At 32.1% G+C, this 18,766-nt stretch overlaps 1 protein-coding gene across 2 annotated transcripts in view; it reads left to right on the forward strand.

Annotated features, from left to right (window-relative positions):
- The window catches only part of LOC148952274 (zygote arrest protein 1.S-like), a 177,207-nt gene that overhangs the window by 132,624 nt on the left and 25,817 nt on the right, over positions 1–18,766 (forward strand). For both annotated transcript variants that reach the window (XM_089088910.1, XM_089088911.1), the window contains exon 4: positions 4,331–4,492. In XM_089088910.1, the coding sequence (XP_088945036.1) occupies positions 4,331–4,492 (162 nt within the window). The remainder of the gene's footprint in view (positions 1–4,330; positions 4,493–18,766) is intronic.

Genomic DNA, 18,766 nt, shown 5'->3' on the forward strand with positions numbered 1-18,766 from the left:
AGGATAAGCACTCTCCCACTGATCACATTTGTCATAATGACAACTGGAGCATAGTTGCCCTCTAGGATGAGAGTCACAAATCTCTTCGAGACATGAATTACAGCCTTTAGTTTGTACTGCATATCCTCTATGTAATTTACACGAGTTGCATAATTTGCACTTTTCATTATACTCACCAATAATTGTACAATTCTCGCATAATAACCAACTGCCAAGAGTATAAATACATAGTGGACATGTATAGAACATTTTTGGTTTCTAATGTCAACTCTCTCACAGCTAAAGAGAAACTGATCCACGTTTGATTAACTGAGAGGGGGATAGGAGAGAGGAGTAACTCTGTGACGTTACATAACCTGTTTTGAAGGGTGAGTCATCTACAAAGAATCTAAGGCAATGTATTCAAAAATATATCCATAATATTATTCTGCTTTGTTTCAATTATTATATCAATAACTTGAGTAAAAGCATTTGAGTCACATCGTAAAAGCCTCATACAATAGTCCAACGGGGGAGTATCACTCCCCATTATATTGTCAAGTGTTCCCTGAGAAAATTTCTTTCGTTGAAGAGATAACTCGAGAAAATTTTTCATCTAGAATCAAACATTTTTTCATAATCACAAGATTCGACTTAATTCTCTTTTTCTCAAATTCATTCATTTTTCAATCCTAACGCTCACTGCTGAGTCTAGACTAACCATGATTCGTTCTACTTCGTGAATATTCGATAACCTACTTCAAGGAAAAAATCTAACAAAAAGAAATGGAACATTTTTTATTTCGAAACATTTTTATTGTATGAGCATAATTACAACAAGAATACATTAAACATATACAATTACCGATATAACTTATTCTCCTCAATATACTTCACTATTGCATTTCAAGCACTTTGAAGTCTATGTATATGTATTATATCGACTTTCACAGCGAAGCATGATTGGTCCTCCAATTTAAATTTGCTCAAAGATATCACGTATCTTGCATATACTTCTTCCCACTCAAGACAAAGTCGAGACCCTCTCGTGATTTCTACGGCAATGTTTGGTGCTCTTGTATCATCGTTGCTGCTACAAGATCCACTATGAACTTCTAATAGTGTAAACATTCCACTCATTATTGCAAATATATATCTTGCCAAATAAATAAATGAGTATTGTCAAACTGTTCTCACTCCTTGAATTCTATTCTCACACTAATATCAACTATACTGACAATCCTTCTTTATATTAGTTGCGTCAATCCCGTTAGTATTTCTAGCTCTCTGATTGGTCTATAAAGAGGTATGTAATCTTGTACTCCTAGTATCGTAGCCCTCTAATTGGCTGTGATCTTGTTCCTCCTGTTGTTATCCCTGTGGCAATACATGGCCCTCTTCTATGGTAAGCTGTTGGCTACTTTGATGACACATGGAGGTGAAACGTATAGGCTGGAGGCTTAGACCTTTACTTGTGCTTGTACTTGCTCCAAAACGATACAGGGTCACCTCACCCAGCATCTAGAATAGTCCGCAAGATTAACTTCTATTTGTCGCGATCTTATGCCAGCTCTTCAGAAAACTGGACTCAGCAGTTCTCCCACTTTCTGCCAAACTCTTGGAATTCATCAAAGGTGTAGAGGTCAGTTTTTACAGTTTCCCGTCAAATCTTCTATCGTCCGCTAGGACGCTTGCACCAGTCTGGCAAAAGAGCAGCTATAATAAGTTTAATTATTGATCTTGAATTAATTCTTAATAGTGATTGAGTTGAGATGATAACGTCAAATTAAACGACAGCTGGCTACCAAAATGTTTCTCCATGTCAGCGCGCCTTTCATTTGTGGAATGCCACCTAAAAATCAGCGCGGCATCAAGGTCTATTCTTCGGGTAATAATAGAAAATAAGTCTCAAATTAGGTGAGAGATCGGTGAAAATATAATATAATTAAACATATAATAATAAATATAATTTATAATTACGTCTAAATAAATTTAGAATTTATTTTATGAAATAAGAGATACAGAGAAACAGAGAGTTGACTTTTAAAAACGGTTTGACTTTAAACCTTTTCGTTGTTTTTACTGGCTTAAAAATAACACAAAAGAACCAATCCTGTTATGGATAAATTACGTGCTTATCGTGCGATACAAATTCAGTTCCTAACTTAATATGGTTTTAAAACGCGTGGCTATTATTCCGTCAGAAATTAGGAACAATGCGAATGGGTTTAACACGCTACAGAAATAAACCAACTGAATTAAAATTACGCTTCTAAACACGGGAATACAGGACAATATTATTTCGCTTTGGTAACAGTAGGAATTATAATAATGCAATAAAAAAAGATGAATAATAAGGAATATTTCTACACCTGTGTTTGTGTTCAAAGGTTATGAGTTCATGGATTCGTAGGTCTTATCTTTTCCTTTTGACTCAAAGTTTTTAAGTTGTATTAAATTGACTGTTTAATCAGAGTAAATATTGTGACTTGGGTGCTCAAAATTGAACTTTGAAATCATACAAAACTTGTCTGATGCAATTTTTTTCATTTACTTGAATTTAATTTTATATATATATATATATACATATATATATATATATATATATATATATATATATATATATATATATATATATATATATATATATATATATATATATATATATATATATATATATATATATATATATATATATATATATATATATATATATATATATATATATATATACATATATATATATGTATATTATATATATATATTATTATATATTATTATTATATATATTATTATTTATTTATATATATATATATATATATTATATTATATATACATATATATATTATATATATATATATAATATATATATATATATATATATATATATATATATATATATATATATATATATATATATATATATATATATATATATATATATATATATATATATATATATATATATATATATATATATATATATATATATATATATATATATATATATATATATATATATATATATATATATATATATATATATATATATATATATATATATATATATATATACTCACTCAAAAGATAAGTAAACATAATCTAAGCCCGAAGGCCTAGTAGTTTAAAAAACTAACTGAAATGACTAATTAAAATGGCCCTATAGAAATTCTTTCTCTTTATAAAACAGCTACGTCATTGACAAGGTTGTTTGAATTTCTATATGTAAATATTAGACCAGTGTCCTGGAGAATGCCCTGAGGGCTTGACGTGGCTCCTAGTGCAAAAGGGATAGGGCTGTGCTCGGACGTAGAGACCCAATACTACTAATCTTGCACTCTCTTGAGATTTTGAACTACATATCTTCCTTATTTTCTACGTTGATCTTATTTTAGGGTTATAAAACGATTATTGCAAACCAAGAGGCTTACAATACTCGAACCAAAAGGATCGAAAAATTCTACAAATTTCTTAGTTTGAAGAATTCCAAGTCAATGAGAAAGGTCGGTGTCTGATGCGCTACTGCTAACTATGACAACAATATTATAAGTTTTAATTTGTTCGATAAGATCTGATGGTGCACAATAGGATTTTTATCCGGCCCTAAATGGAGTCATTTTAAGTATATGAGTTATTTATGGTGCCAAGTCCAATTGAACACTACCATCAGGTATAATTTCCCAGTTGGTTTCAAGTTGACTAAGCGACATTAGGGCCTCAATCAAAGCTTTAAAAAAGTACACTCTAAACGTACAGTCCCAGTTCTTAAGATAATGATATTTGGCCTACGCAGCAAGTCTAGTAGGCTTACAATACAACCGCGAGTCTTCAAATCGAGGGAAGATTATTCCGTTTTCAAATAACTTTGGAATCATGGTCCAGGGATTCCACTGTCTATTTACGTAGTATTTTGCAGATTTTATCAAACAGTAAATAATTTAGAAGGATTCATTTTGTTTTTGAAACAAAATCAAAAATTCTAGAAGCTTAAATTATTATGAGGAAGCAGGTCATGACCCAAATCATGACAAAACTAAATCTGTAAAAGCAGTAAAGCTGTTTCAGAGTAAAGTTACTTTGTTATTTCTTGATTGAACTCTTAATACTACAAAATTACAGACTATATTTTAAAACACATTTAAAAGATGAGGTCAATTTTCTAATTTGTACGAGTGTGTCCTTCAAAGAGAAAATATATTTAAAGAAGTTATTAAGCCACATAAATAGCCGTACCTAATATAAACATAATTACTATTTAGTTTGTTTTTGTTTGGCTGGATTTTGTAAAATCATAAGTAGCCCTTCTATATTCTAATTGAATATGTTCCTTAATTTCATTGTTTTAATGCAGGATCGTCAAACAGCACGAGAAATAAAGGACGATGAACGATGTTATGGTTGGTACAATTGTAAAGTGTGTAACAAAGAGTGGACATCAAGTCACTCATGGAAGAATTATGGGCAACAATGCCGAACATGCAATTACAAAGGTTATAACAAACCTTATAGACAGGTTGGTTTTTTTATAGCAATCCTAAATGCAGCATTAGCTAATTACTTGAGCTTGAAAGAACTTTAAAACTCTCTTTCAAAGTTAACATTACAATAAATCATATCTAAAGAAGATACACAATCGTTGGAAAAGCCTTATCAAAGAGATTGATGGATCCTAGTTTTTTTTATATTCTGTCATTTTTTTCAGTTTCATTGTTGTCATTATTATTCTGCTTATAGTTTCTTTTTATCATTTTTTTTATCGATAGTACTGTCGTTGTTTGTATCAAGCATTAATTTTTAATGAATATGGGACTAGTACTGTCATTAAAAAACCAAGTGGTTGCCGATTCCATGGAATATTATCAAACAATATTATTTAGTAAAATTTAACCTTTTCTTCCAATCATAAAAGTAAATAGTAGCGTCGGAGTAATTTGGTGTTTTCCTCTGGGTAAACAAAACCAAATCTTATCAAACAAAACCGAAGTGTATTATTGAAACTTTTATGAGCATTAATTATTCGATCTGTGCATGGGCTGCCACTGTCCCATTTATCCCCTGTTTTTTAAGGTTTTGTAATGCCTTACTAAAATCGTACATTAGTGCAGCAATTAATGGTAACGGGTACTTGCAAGCGTTTCATTGATCAATTGCCCTTGAATCATTTGGCTAGAAAATTTTATTTTTAAATAAAATAAGCTGAATAAGTTCTTCTATTCTTGAGACATTATGAAAATACTTTCCGTCTTATTCCAATTGCTCTACTTTAAACAGCCGCCGTTAAAGCATTTGGGACAAATTTTCTTAATCAATGAAAAAGGAAGTCCATTAAAAGAAACAGAAATTGATTTTTGAAAGGTTTTAACACAAAAGAGGCTTTCCAAAGAAATCTACAGAGGTACATTAAACTAAAGGTGAATAAAAAAAAAGGAAAAATAATGTTAAAAAAGGTAAAATTTTAAAAATTTGTTTTAAATTTAAAAATTTAACATTAAACTGAAGGTGAATAAAAAAAGATGTTTCAAGCTTAAAACTACCATAAATTATTATCAATAAATAAATGAAATCCACAACGATCAGAAATGACAATGAATGACCAAGTCAAACTCAAAATGAACAAAAAATGCCAAAAAGAGAAGTAGGATGTATAGCACCCTCTCTGCTCTCTATAGACTAGAGCATAATCTGCATTTTACGGAAAAAAAATACATTTTAAAAGTTTTCTGGTTTTAACTCTAATTAATCCAACATTAATAAGACATATCAGGAAATAATTTTCAGTATATTAGTATATTAAACTATCGATTTATATCCATTTTTTCAGTAATCTTGGTTATGATGCTGATTTTGTTTTCATTCTCTCATGTTATAAGAAATAAAAATCCATAGCTCGAAATAAAGATTGCTTTCAGTAAATTACAAGTTATATTATGGTTTTTAAAATGCATAGGATATGTTAGGTTTACTCATATTCTGGGTAGGTTCTGCTTGTTTTGAGTTTGACTTGGTTATTTGTTGTAATTTCTATTCGTTTGGGTTTCATTTATTTATTGATAGTGGCTTATCATAATTTTACACTTGAAAAATTATTCAAATTTCTTTCTGCTTATTTTTATTTAATATATCATTTTATTTTCTCTGAAAAATCTGTTTTCGGAAAATGTTTTAGATCACTTTTGGAAAAACCTTGTTTTATAAAACATAAAGACATGTAGTTCAAAATAAAGATCATTTTCATTAAAATTGAATTATATTCTGGTCTTGTAAGTTACAGGGGGAAGGGGCTAGACCTATCCCTATTTGTGGTAGATTCTGCACGTTTTGAGTTTGACTTGCATTTGTTTTAATTTCAGTTCGTTTTGTATTTAAAATCTGCATAATCTTCTGAGTTCTATAAGACTGACAGAACTTTAGCCTTCATCATGTTAAAACCTTTAGTGTATACAAATCTTAATCAATCATCCCCCTCCACACGACCTAAAGGTATCAACTTAATTCTCTTAACTCTTTTGACAACTTTGGATGCATATATTGTATTTTGATTTAGTTTAATTTCCCAATCAACATGCCCTGACAATCTCAACACATTTACCCCTTTCTGAAATATCGCATTTATACTCTTTGGACAGAGTTAGGCTCATATTGTGTCTTTTAATTTAGTTTAACAACTTCAAAACATTCCCCCAATTCTGACGTAAACCCAGGGACTTTTTCTAGGATATTCTAAAGATAACCTTTTGATAAAACAGATTCACATGGTTTATTTTTATTGCATTTTACATGCAGCTCAACTTCCTGTGAAGTTTTCAGCTTAATACCCTGTTCAATTCCTGAGATATTGCATCTATGCCATTTGAACAGGCTGGATATTCTTGAACTCTTATGATTTAGTTCAATAGTAGTGATAAACAACAAAGAAAGACAAATTCAATCAAGAAACAAACAAACGAAATTACGACCAGTAGAGAAAACATAAAAAACCAAAATGACGTGGATATTTCGCCTGTATAAAACGGGAATCTTCAGTACAGAAGAAACAAAAATAAAAAAACTAAAATAAACTAAAAACAAATAAACCCCACCCCCAATATTAATAAACTACAATTGTCGCAACAGATCCACATAGGTCACTGTCACTAATAGAGTTACTTCGATAAGAACACTAAAGCAACTGGATAAAATAAAATCAAACGGAAATAAAATTAATTATTCCATTGCGAAATAATTCTTTTGTTTGCTACCATTGACGCAATTCTCCTTCGTCTTGTATTTAAGCTCGTCCCCTGGTGACTTTGTAAAATCTTGCTACCCCCATTAACAACAGGTTCCTTTTTAAGAAGAATGTTATAAATTGGGTCAATATTTAAATTTCCTATATCCCTATTTATTAAAATATTAGCAAACATATATTTTTTTTATTTCAATAGCCTCGCTCGCCAATTGAGTAAAACCTCTGTCATTAGAAATGGCCGTTTAACAAACATCTATCACTGTGTGTAGGCTTTCTGTAAATTGAGGAAAATAAATGGAAATCTCTTTTGATTAATAAAATATCAAGATAATGTAACTTGCTATTTTCTTCAAAATCAATTGTAAATTCTTATTTTTATCAAAAATATTTAAATATTTACGGAAAATGTCTAAGGATTTATAATCGTGTTTTTCATATACAATATTTCCATTCTATATACACTACGTCATCCATGAGGCTGCCCAGAAACAATGGAAAGCATAAAACTACAAATAGCGGACATTTATATAAAATCCATGAAAAGATTTGCCAACAGAGAGCTAAAGGGCCACTCCCATTAGCAAACTAAACACATGCTTGTATAAATCTCCACTGAAAGCCAAAATAAAACGAGTATTTATTTACCAGAGTAACTAATCTCATAATAACCTCAACATCCAAACTTGCCAACGTTACATCCTCCTGTAATAAATCAAAGTAGTTTTTGTAATTTATTCTTTAATATATCTTCAAGCCTTAAATATATCTTCAATAATAATTTATTTAAATATATCATCAAATATATTTAATATATCTTCATAACGTTGGCAAGTTTAGCTTCGGTACAAGAAAGAGCTGAGCCTATTCCATGCGTTGACTCAGTGCAAAAAACCCTGACTCACTGCAAAATTAGGCAAAGTACCAGCTGCCAAATTTTGGTGTGGAGGTCAAGGTATATTTGACGACTTTGAATATGTTTGTTCCGCTTAGACTAAAAGGAGCTAACTTTTTTTTTTAAAGGAGTCACAACTTTTTTTAAGCCCAATCGAAAAGGATATATCGGACCTGGAATAATTTTTGCTTGCCCAGATCAGAAAGATTTGTCATATTTTGTATACATTCGATCAGCCTAGAGCAAAAAGAGTTACTAAACTTCAGATATTTTTACCGATTGTTAAGTCCTGCCCAGTAGTCAAGTATGGAGTGGGCATTTGCTTGTTATGTCTTTGGTTAGTGGATAGTGTATTTCCAAATTAGATCGGTAGGTTTGCTCCCAAATACCTTCAAGTGTACCGGTATCATCACTTGGCTATTCTTAGTTTGTCCCGGTGAGAAGGAAGGACAATGGCTACTGCACATGCGCCTCTATAAATTAAGCACCTTTTAAATTAATTGTGGGACCAATGAACCTATGGTCGTTGGTATTTAGTAGAGAGGAAGGCCCGTTTCATTTTATTTTGAGCTAAAATCAAAGATGAAAATTTGATATCAATGGTAGAAGGGCAAAAGTGGGCTCATGTACCCTCCTTCACCCTTCACTATCAAACTAAAATTTTAATAGAAAAGATGATTTTCCTCACCTGGTTTGATCTAGAATAAGAAAAACAATTTATCTGCATGACTGAAGGATTAAATTAATTCCAGGTTCCTTTTTACACCTTCCCTCCTAGTCTTAGAAAACATAAAAGGAACTATTAACTTCAGCACAGTGTTAACATTTGAAGGCCGCTAGGGCCGTTCTTAGCACTAGTGTCGCTAGTGTCTATTTTGCCTTGTTTCTAAGGGACGCTAGTACTTTTTCTTGTTTCTATGCCCCTATACGCCATTTTCTCCAGCTTACATTTCACAGAAATTCCTTTGCCTTGTCTTTCAGCAGCAAATCTTTTACACTGTGAACACAAACAGTGTTACTTTATCCCCTAGAAAGACCATTTCTAAAGCATTAATCTGGCTAGGAGGTCTATTTTATTATTTGTTTATTAAAACATGTAAATACCCCCCCCCCCCCCAGATAGAATTTGCAAAAATAACCTCCTGGGAAGCACTTGTTTATGAGTTTGCAAAGCATCCCCCAGATTGTTGTCTACCAGACGCTTGTATATTTAATCCTTTCTTAACAATGGAAAACTGGTTTATTACAAACTATTGACGGAGACAGTTTGAAAAAAAATGTGTTAAAATTGATAAGCTCATCGAAGATTTACTTAATGACTATGATATTTGGACCAAATAGACTTTGAAGAGATTAATCAACCCCCTCCTGAAAAGAAAGGGCGGTATGATTCATGTAATACACCTGCTATATCTATCCAAATTAATGTTGATTCATCTGCTGTTATAACTAGCCAAAATAGCTCATCTGTTATAAAAAAATTTGATTTGTTAATTGAAAAGGAATTGGAGAAATTTGTATAGAATTTGAACTCTAAAATTGCCAATTCAGGTGATTCCTCATACACCCCTGTTCCAACTAGCCACTTATTTACCAGTGAAATGCAAGGATTGCCAGACAATCTTATTGATAATATTGGAGAGAACCTATCCTCGACTAATTATTTTGAAGACATTTTCCCCATATTTATGTCTCGAGATGTTCCACGACTTTAGTGTGGACTCTAAAACTACCAATCCACGTTTAGGTGATTTGTCGCACACCCCAGTTCCAACTAAACATTTATCTAGTATTGAATTTCAAGATTTACCCACATTGTTGCACAGTGATAACATTGAATATAAGATAGATAAGATAAGATTTTAATCATTATCAACACACATACAATATTACACTGTGATAGTTCCCCCAAAGGCTCCTTGGCCTGTAAATTAGGGGAGTATATACGGATCACAAATTCAGAGAACAATAGCCATTTACTTACTGAGAAAATAAAACAGTACATATATACAGAAAATAGAAAGATCGACATAATTCATTTCTCAACATATTATTATCAAATCCAAAAGGTGAGTAGGGAGAGGGTTCACTATTCGTGACAGGACATAATTTATGCATGTTTTTATGGTTTTTCTCACTGAGGATGTTTTTCCATGGTTTTTCTCACTGTTGATGGATGTTTCTTGAATGTCAACAACAATTGCTGGATGTTTCTTGGATGCCAACATAAGTTCACATCACCAATTGCTGGATTATTGATCGACTCTAACGGGACAAGATCATGTGTCTCTTTCTAGGTCAATTTGTTTGTTGTTTCTAAGTGTATTTATCCCTGTACGAACAAGATCACGACCGGGACATGTGACATCATCAGATAAGGAAAAGATGACAGCTGTCAATCATCGGTTGGAATACTATGATAACAAGGTGACATCATCAGATAAGGAAATTTCAATTTTGGAATATTCTTATCCGAGAGTTGAAAATACAGACAGGAAAAGATAACTGATTGACACAATTTCTCCATGAGACAAGATAAATTTGAAAGTAGAAACGAAAATCGTAAACCATCTGAGGGAATGGTAACTCCTATTAAGAGATACATATTATTTTTTTATTAGGACGGTTCTCGACTGTGTTTGGAATAATACACAACTACCATTTGAATAGTGTTATAAGGTCCCCTACCCCAAACCCAAAGGGCCCACCGGGCCCCCCAAAGGCCCACCGGGCCCTGCAAGGGCCCCCGAGCCCTAAAGAGCCCCTCCCCCTCCCCCTCCTCTAATCCCCCTCCTCTCCTACCCCTCCCCTTCTCCCCACCCCTATTACTCTCCCATTTTTTTAATGTTTGTTTGAATTTTTTAACATGGTATTTTTTCAACTTTTTTTTTACATCTCGTCATGGTTTACCATGTCACTGTTACATTCTCTTAATGTTTCAAAGTTCATTTTGGATTTCTTTCATTGAAATGTAAGAGTTGGAATATTTCAGTAGTCTTTGTCGTGGTTTATCTTGTCACTGTTACATTCTGAAGATGTTTCAAAGTTCATTTTGGATCTTTTTCGTTGAAATGCAAGAGTTGGATTATATCAATAGTGTTTTGTCGTGGTTTACCATGTCATGGTTACTTTCTATTGATGTTTCAAAGATCATTTTGGATTTTTTCGTTGAAATGCAAGAGTTGGATTATTTCAGTAGTGTTTTGTCGTGGTTTACCTTCTCACTGTTACATTCTCTTGATGTTTCAAAGTTCATTTTGGTTCTTTTTCGTTGAAATGCAAGAGTTTTAATATTTCAGTAGTGTTTTCTCATGGCTTACCGTGTCACTGTTATATTCTCTTGATGTTTCAAAATTCATTTTGGATCTTTTTCGTTGAAATGCAAGAGTTGAATTATTTCAGGAGTGTTTCGTCGTGGTTTACCAATTCACTGTTACATTCTATTGATGTTTCAAAGTTCATTTTGGATCTTTTTCGTTGAAATGCAAGAGTTGGATTATTTCAGAAGTGTTTGCTCATGGTTTACCTTGTCACTGTCACATTCTCTTGATGTTTCAAAGTTCATTTTGGTTCTTTTTCGTTGAAATGCAAGAGTTTTAATATTTCAGTAGTGTTTTCTCATGGCTTGCCGTGTCACTGTTATATTCTCTTGATATTTCAAAGTTCATTTTGGATCTTTTTCGTTGAAATGCAAGACTTGAATTATTTCAGTAGTGTTTCGTCGTGGTTTACCATTTCACTGTTACATTCTATTGATGTTTCAAAGTTCATTTTGGATCTTTTTCGTTCAAATGCAAGAGTTGGATTATTTCAGTAGTGTTTCGTCGTGGTTTACCATGTCACTGTTACATTCTATTAACGTTTCTAAGTAAATTTTGGATCTTTTTCGTTGAAAGGCAAGATTTAGCTTACTTCTGTACTGTTTCCTCATGGTTAACCTTTTCACTGTTACATACTCTTGACGTTTCAAAGTTAATTAAGGATATTTTTCATGGAAAGGCAAGAGTTGGATTATTTCAGTAGTGTTTTGTCGTGGTTTACCATGTCACTGTTACATTCTCTTGACGTTTCAAAGTTCATTTTGGATCTTTTTAGTTGAAATGGAAGAGCTGGATTATTTCAGTAGTGTTTTGTCGTGGTTTACCATGTCACTGTTACATTCTCTTGACGTTTCAAAGTTCATTTTGGATCTTTTTCATTGAAATGCAAGAGTTGGAGCATTTCAGTACTGTTTTCTCGTGGTTTACCTTGTCACTGTTACATTCTCCTGAAGTTTCAAAGTTCATTTTGGATCTTTTTTAATTGAAATGAAAGAGTTTGATTATATCAGTAGTGTTTCGTCGTGGTTTACCTTGTCACTGTTACATTCTCTTGACGTTTCAAAGTTCATTTTGGATCTTTTTTGTTTAAATGCAAGAGTTGGAATATTTCAGTAGTGTTTTCTCATGGTTTACCTTGTCACTGTAACATTCTCTTGATGTTTCAAAGTTCATTTAGGATTTCATTCGTTGAAATGTAAGGGTTGGATTATTTCAGTTGTGTTTTCTCATGGCTTACCTTGTCACTGTAACATTCTCTTGATGTTTGAAAGTTCATTTTTGATTTCATTCGTTGAAATGTTAGAGTTGGAATATTTCAGTAGTATTTTCTCATTGTTTACATTGTCACTGTTACATTCTCTTAATGTTTCAAAGTTCATTTTGGATTTTTTTTTCGTTGAAATGCAAGAGTTGGAATATTTCAGTAAAGTTTTCTTGTGGTTTATCTTGTCACTGTTATATTCTATTGATGCTTCAAAGTTCGTTTTGGATTTCATTCGTTGAAATGTAAGAGTTGGATTATTTCAGTAGTGTTTTATCATGGTTTACCTTGTCACTGTTACATTCTCTTGATGTTTCAAAGTTCATTTTGGATTTTTTTTTTAAATGCAAGAGTTGGACTATTTAAGTAGTGTTTTCTCATGGTTTACCTTGTCACTGTTACATTCTCTTGATGTGTCATAGTTCATTTTGGATCTTTTTTGTTGTAATGCAAGAGTTGGATTATTTCAGTAGTGTTTTCTCATGGTTCACCATGTCACTGTTACATTCTTTTGATGTTTCAAAGTTCATTTTTGATTTTTTTTATTGAAATGCCAGAGTTGGAATATTTCAGTAGTGTTTTGTCGAGGTTTACCTTCTCACTGTTACATTCTCTTGATGTTTCAAATTTCATTTTGGTTCTTTTTTGTTGAAATGAAAGAGTTTGAATATTTCAGTAGTGTTTTCTCATGGCTTACCGTGTCACTGTTATATTGTCTTGATGTTTCAAAGTTCATTTTGGATCTTTTTCGTTGAAATGCAAGAGTTGTATTATTTCAGAAGTGTTTGCTCATGGTTTACCTTGTCACTGTCACATTCTCTTGATGTTTCAAAGTTTATTTTGGATCTTTTTCATTGAAATGCAAGAGCTGGATTATTTCAGTAGTGTTTTGTCGTGGTTTACCATGTCACCTCTACATTCTCTTGATGTTTCAAAGTTCATTTTGGATCTTTTTCGTTGAAATGCAAGAGTTAGATTATTTCAGTAGTGTTTTGTCGTGGTTTACCATGTCACTGTTACATTCTATTGAGGTTTCAAAGTTCGTTTGGGATCTTTTTCTTTGAAATGCAAGAGTTGCGTTATTTCAGTAGTGTTTTCTCATGGTTTACCTTGTCACTTTCACATTCTCTAGATGTTTCAAAGTTCATTTTGGATCTTTTTCATTGAAATGCAAGAGTTGGATTATTTCAGTAGTGTTGTAGTGTGGTAGTGTCAGTAGTGTCGTGGTTTACCATGTCACTGTTACATTCTCTTGACGTTTCAAAGTTCATTTTGGATCTTTTTTGTTGAAATGCAAGAGTTGGATTATTTCAGTAGTGTTTTCTCGTGGTTTACCATGTCACTGTTACATTCTTTTGACGTTTCAAAGTTCATTTTGGATCTTTTTCGTGGAAAAGCAAGAGTTGGAATATTTCAGTAGTGTTTTGTCGTGGTTTACCATGTCACTGTTATATTCTCTTGACGTTTCAAAGTCCATTTTGGATCTTTTTCGTTGAAATGCAAGAGTTGGAATATTTCGGTAGCGTTTTATCTTGGTTTACCATTTCACTGTTATATTCTCTTGACGTTTCAAAGTTCATTTTGGATCTTTTTTTTAAATACAAGAGTTGGAATACTTCAGTAGTGTTTTCTCATGATTTACCTTGTCACTGTTACATTCTCTATGTTTCAAAGTTCATTTTGGATCTTTTTCGTTGAAATGCAAGAGTTGGAATATTTCAGTAGTGTTTTGTCGTGGTTTACCTTCTAATTGTTACATTCTCTTGATGTTTCAAAGTTCATTTTGCATCAAATGCAAGAGTTGGATTATTTCAGTAGTGTTTTGTCGAATTTTACCTTCTCACTGTTACATTCTCTTGATGTTTCAAAGTTCATTTTTGTTCTTTTTCGTTGAAATGCAAGAATTTGAATATTTCAGTAGTGTTTTCTCATGGCTTACCGTGTCACTGTTATATTCTCTTGATGTTTCAAAGTTCATTTTGGATCTTTTTCGTTGAAATGCAAGAGTTGAATTATTTCAGTAGTGTTTTTCCGTGGTTTACCATTTCACTGTTACATTCCATTGCTGTTTCAAAGTTCATTTTGGATCTTTTTCGTTGAAATGCAAGAGTTGTATTATTTGAGAAGTGTTTGCTCATGGTTTACCTTGTCACTGTCACATTCTCTTGATGTTTCAAAGTTCATTTGGATATTTTTCATTGAAATGCAAGAGTTGGATTATTTCAGTAGTGTTTTGTCGTGGTTTACCATGTCACTGTTATATTCTACTGACGTTTCAAAGTTCATTTTGGATCTTTTTAGTTGTAATGCAAGAGTTTGAATATTTCAGTAGTGTTTTGTCGTGGTTTATCATGTCACTGTTACATTCTCTTGAAGTTTCAAAGTTCATTTTGGATCTTTTTCGTGGAAATGCAAGAGTTGGAATATTTCAGTAGTGTTTTGTCGTGGTTTAACATGTCACTGTTACATTCTCTTGACGTTTCAATGTTCATTTTGGATCTTTTTCTTGGAAATGCAAGAGTTGGAATATTTCAGTAGTGTTTTGTCGTGGTTTAACATGTCACTGTTACATTCTCTTGAAGTTTCAAAGTTCATTTTGGATCTTTTTCATTGAAATGCAAGAGTTGGAATATTTCAGTAGTGTTTTATCGTGGTTTAACATGTCACTGTTACTTTCTCTTGATGTTTAGAAGTTCATTTTGGATCATTTTTCATTGAAATGCAAGAGTTGGATTATATCAGTAGTGTTTCGTCGTGGTTTACCTTGTCACTGTTACATTCTCTTGACGTTTCAAAGTTCATTTTGGATCTTTTTTGTTTAAAAGCAAGAGTTGGAATATTTCAGTAGTGTTTTCTCCTGGTTTACCTTGTCACTGTAACATTCTCTTGATGTTTCAAAGTTCATTTAGGATTTCATTCGTTGAAATGTAAGGGTTGGATTATTTCAGTTGTGTTTTATCATGGCTTACCTTGTCACTGTAACATTCTCTTGATGTTTGAAAGTTCATTTTTGATTTCATTCGTTGAAATGTTAGAGTTGGATTATTTCAGTAGTGTTTTCTCATTGTTTACATTGTCACTGTTACATTCTCTTAATGTTTCAAAGTTAATTTTGTATTTTTTTTTTAGTTGAAATTCAAGACTTGGCATATCTCAGTACATTTTTCTTGTTGTTAATATTGTCACTGTTATATTATCTTTATGCTTCAAAGTTCGTTTTGGATTTCATTAGTTGAAATGTAAGAGTTGGATTATTTCAGTAGTGTTTTCTCATGGTTTACCTTGTCACTGTTACATTCTCTTAATGTTTCAAAGTTCATTTTGGATTTTTTTTTTATTGCAAGAGTTGGAATATTTCAGTAGTGTTTTCTCATGGTTTACCTTGTCACTGTTACATTCTCTTGATGTGTCATAGTTCATTTTTGATCTTTTTAGTTGTAATGCAAGAGTTGGATTATTTCAGTAGTGTTTTATCGTTGTTCAACATTTCACTGTTACATTTTCTTGATGTTTCAAAGTTCATTTTTGATCTTTTTTATTGAAATGCCAGAGTTGGAATATTTCAGTAGTGTTTTGTCGAGGTTTACCTTCTCACTGTTTCATTCTCTTGATGTTTCAAATTTCATTTTGGTTCTTTTTCGTTGAAATGAAAGAGTTTGAATATTTCAGTAGTGTTTTCTCATGGCTTACCGTGTCACTGTTATATTGTCTTGATGTTTCAAAGTTCATTTTGGATCTTTTTCGTTGAAATGCAAGAGTTGTATTATTTCAGAAGTGTTTGCTCATGGTTTACCTTGTCACTGTCACATTCTCTTGATGTTTCAAAGTTCATTTGGATCTTTTTCGTTGAAATGCAAGAGTTGGATTATTTCAGTAGTGTTTTGTCGCGGTTTACCTTGTCACTGTTACATTCTCTTGACGTTTCAAAGTTCATTTTGGATCTTTTTTGTTGAAATGCAAGAGTTGGAATATTTCAGTAGTGTTTTGTCGTGGTTTACCTTTTCACTGTTACATTCTCTTGATGTTTCAAAGTTCATTTTGGATCTTTTCCGTTGAAATGCAAGAGTTGTATTATTTCAGAAGTGTTTGCTCATGGTTTACCTTGTCACTGTCACATTCTCTTGATGTTTCAAAGTTCATTATGTATCCTTTTCTTTGAAATGAAAGTGTTGGCATATTTGTTAAGTCTTTCGTTGCCGTCTATCTTGTCTCTTTAATAGATTATCGGCGTTTCAAAGTTTGTTTTGGATTTTATCCGTGGAAAGACACAAGTTGAATTATTTCAGTAGTTTTTTGTCGTGGTTTACATCTTCACTGTTACATTATCTTTATGTTTAAAAGTTCATTTTGGATCTTTTTCGTGAAAATGCAAGAGTTGGAATATTTCAGTAGTGTTTTTTCGTGGTTTACCATGTCACTGTTACATTCTCTTGATGTTTCAAAGTTCATTTTTGATCTTTTTTATTGAAATGCCAGAGTTGGAATATTTCAGTAGTGTTTTGTCAAGGTTTACCTTCTCACTGTTACATTCTCTTGATGTTTCAAATTTCATTTTGGTTCTTTTTTGTTGAAATGAAAGAGTTTGAATATTTCAGTAGTGTTTTCTCATGGCTTACCGTGTCACTGTTATATTGTCTTGATGTTTCAAAGTTAATTTTGGATCTTTTTCGTTGAAATGCAAGAGTTGGAATATTTCGGTAGCGTTTTATCTTGGTTTACCATTTCACTGTTATATTCTCTTGACGTTTCAAAGTTCATTTTGGATCTTTTTTTTAAATACAAGAGTTGGAATACTTCAGTAGTGTTTTCTCATGATTTACCTTGTCACTGTTACATTCTCTATGTTTCAAAGTTCATTTTGGATCTTTTTCGTTGAAATGCAACAGTTGGAATATTTCAGTAGTGTTTTGTCGTGGTTTACCTTATAAATGTTACATTCTCTTGATGTTTCAAAGTTCATTTTGCATCAAATGCAAGAGTTGGATTATTTCAGTAGTGTTTTGTCGAATTTTACCTTCTCACTGTTACATTCTCTTGATGTTTCAAAGTTCATTTTGGTTCTTTTTCGTTGAAATGCAAGAATTTGAATATTTCAGTAGTGTTTTCTCATGGCTTACCGTGTCACTGTTATATTCTCTTGATGTTTCAAAGTTCATTTTGGATCTTTTTCGTTGAAATGCAAGAGTTGAATTATTTCAGTAGTGTTTTTCCGTGGTTTACCATTTCACTGTTACATTCCATTGATGTTTCAAAGTTCATTTTGGATCTTTTTCGTTGAAATGCAAGAGTTGTATTATTTGAGAAGTGTTTGCTCATGGTTTACCTTGTCACTGTCACATTCTCTTGATGTTTCAAAGTTCATTTGGATCTTTTTCATTGAAATGCAAGAGTTGGATTATTTCAGTAGTGTTTTGTCGTGGTTTACCATGTCACTGTTACATTCTCCTGACGTTTCATAGTTAATTTTGTATCTTTCTCGTGGAAATGCAAGAGTTGGAATATTTCAGTAGTGTTTTGTCTTGGTTTACCATGTCACTGTTACATTCTCTTGACGTTTCAAAGTTCATTTTGGATCTTTTTCGTTGAAATGCAAGAGTTGGAATATTTCAGTAGTGTTTTGTCGTGGTTTACCTTGTCACTGTTATATTCTCTTGAACTTTCAAAGTTCATTTTGGATCTTTTTCAATGAAATGCAAGAGTTGGATTATTTCAGTAGTGTTTTGTCGTGGTTTACCATGTCACTGTTACATTCTCTTGATGTTTATAAGTTCATTTTGGTTGTTTTTTCTTTGAAATGCAAGAGTTGGATTATATCAGTAGTGTTTCGTCGTGGTTTACCTTGTCACTGTTACATTCTCTTTACGTTTCAAAGTTCATTTTGGATCTTTTTTGTTTAAATGCAAGAGTTGGAATATTTCAGTAGTGTTTTCTCATGGTTTACCTTGTCACTGTAACATTCTCTTGATGTTTCAAAGTTCATTTAGGATTTCATTCGTTGAAATGTAAGGGTTGGATTATTTCAGTTGTGTTTTCTCATGGCTTACCTTGTCACTGTAACATTCTCTTGATGTTTGAAAGTTCATTTT

Source organism: Artemia sp. Qi Xiang Cuo, chromosome 5 (assembly GCF_049724085.1).
Source record: "Artemia sp. Qi Xiang Cuo chromosome 5, ASM4972408v1, whole genome shotgun sequence".
Classification (NCBI taxonomy): domain Eukaryota; kingdom Metazoa; phylum Arthropoda; class Branchiopoda; order Anostraca; family Artemiidae; genus Artemia; species Artemia sp. Qi Xiang Cuo.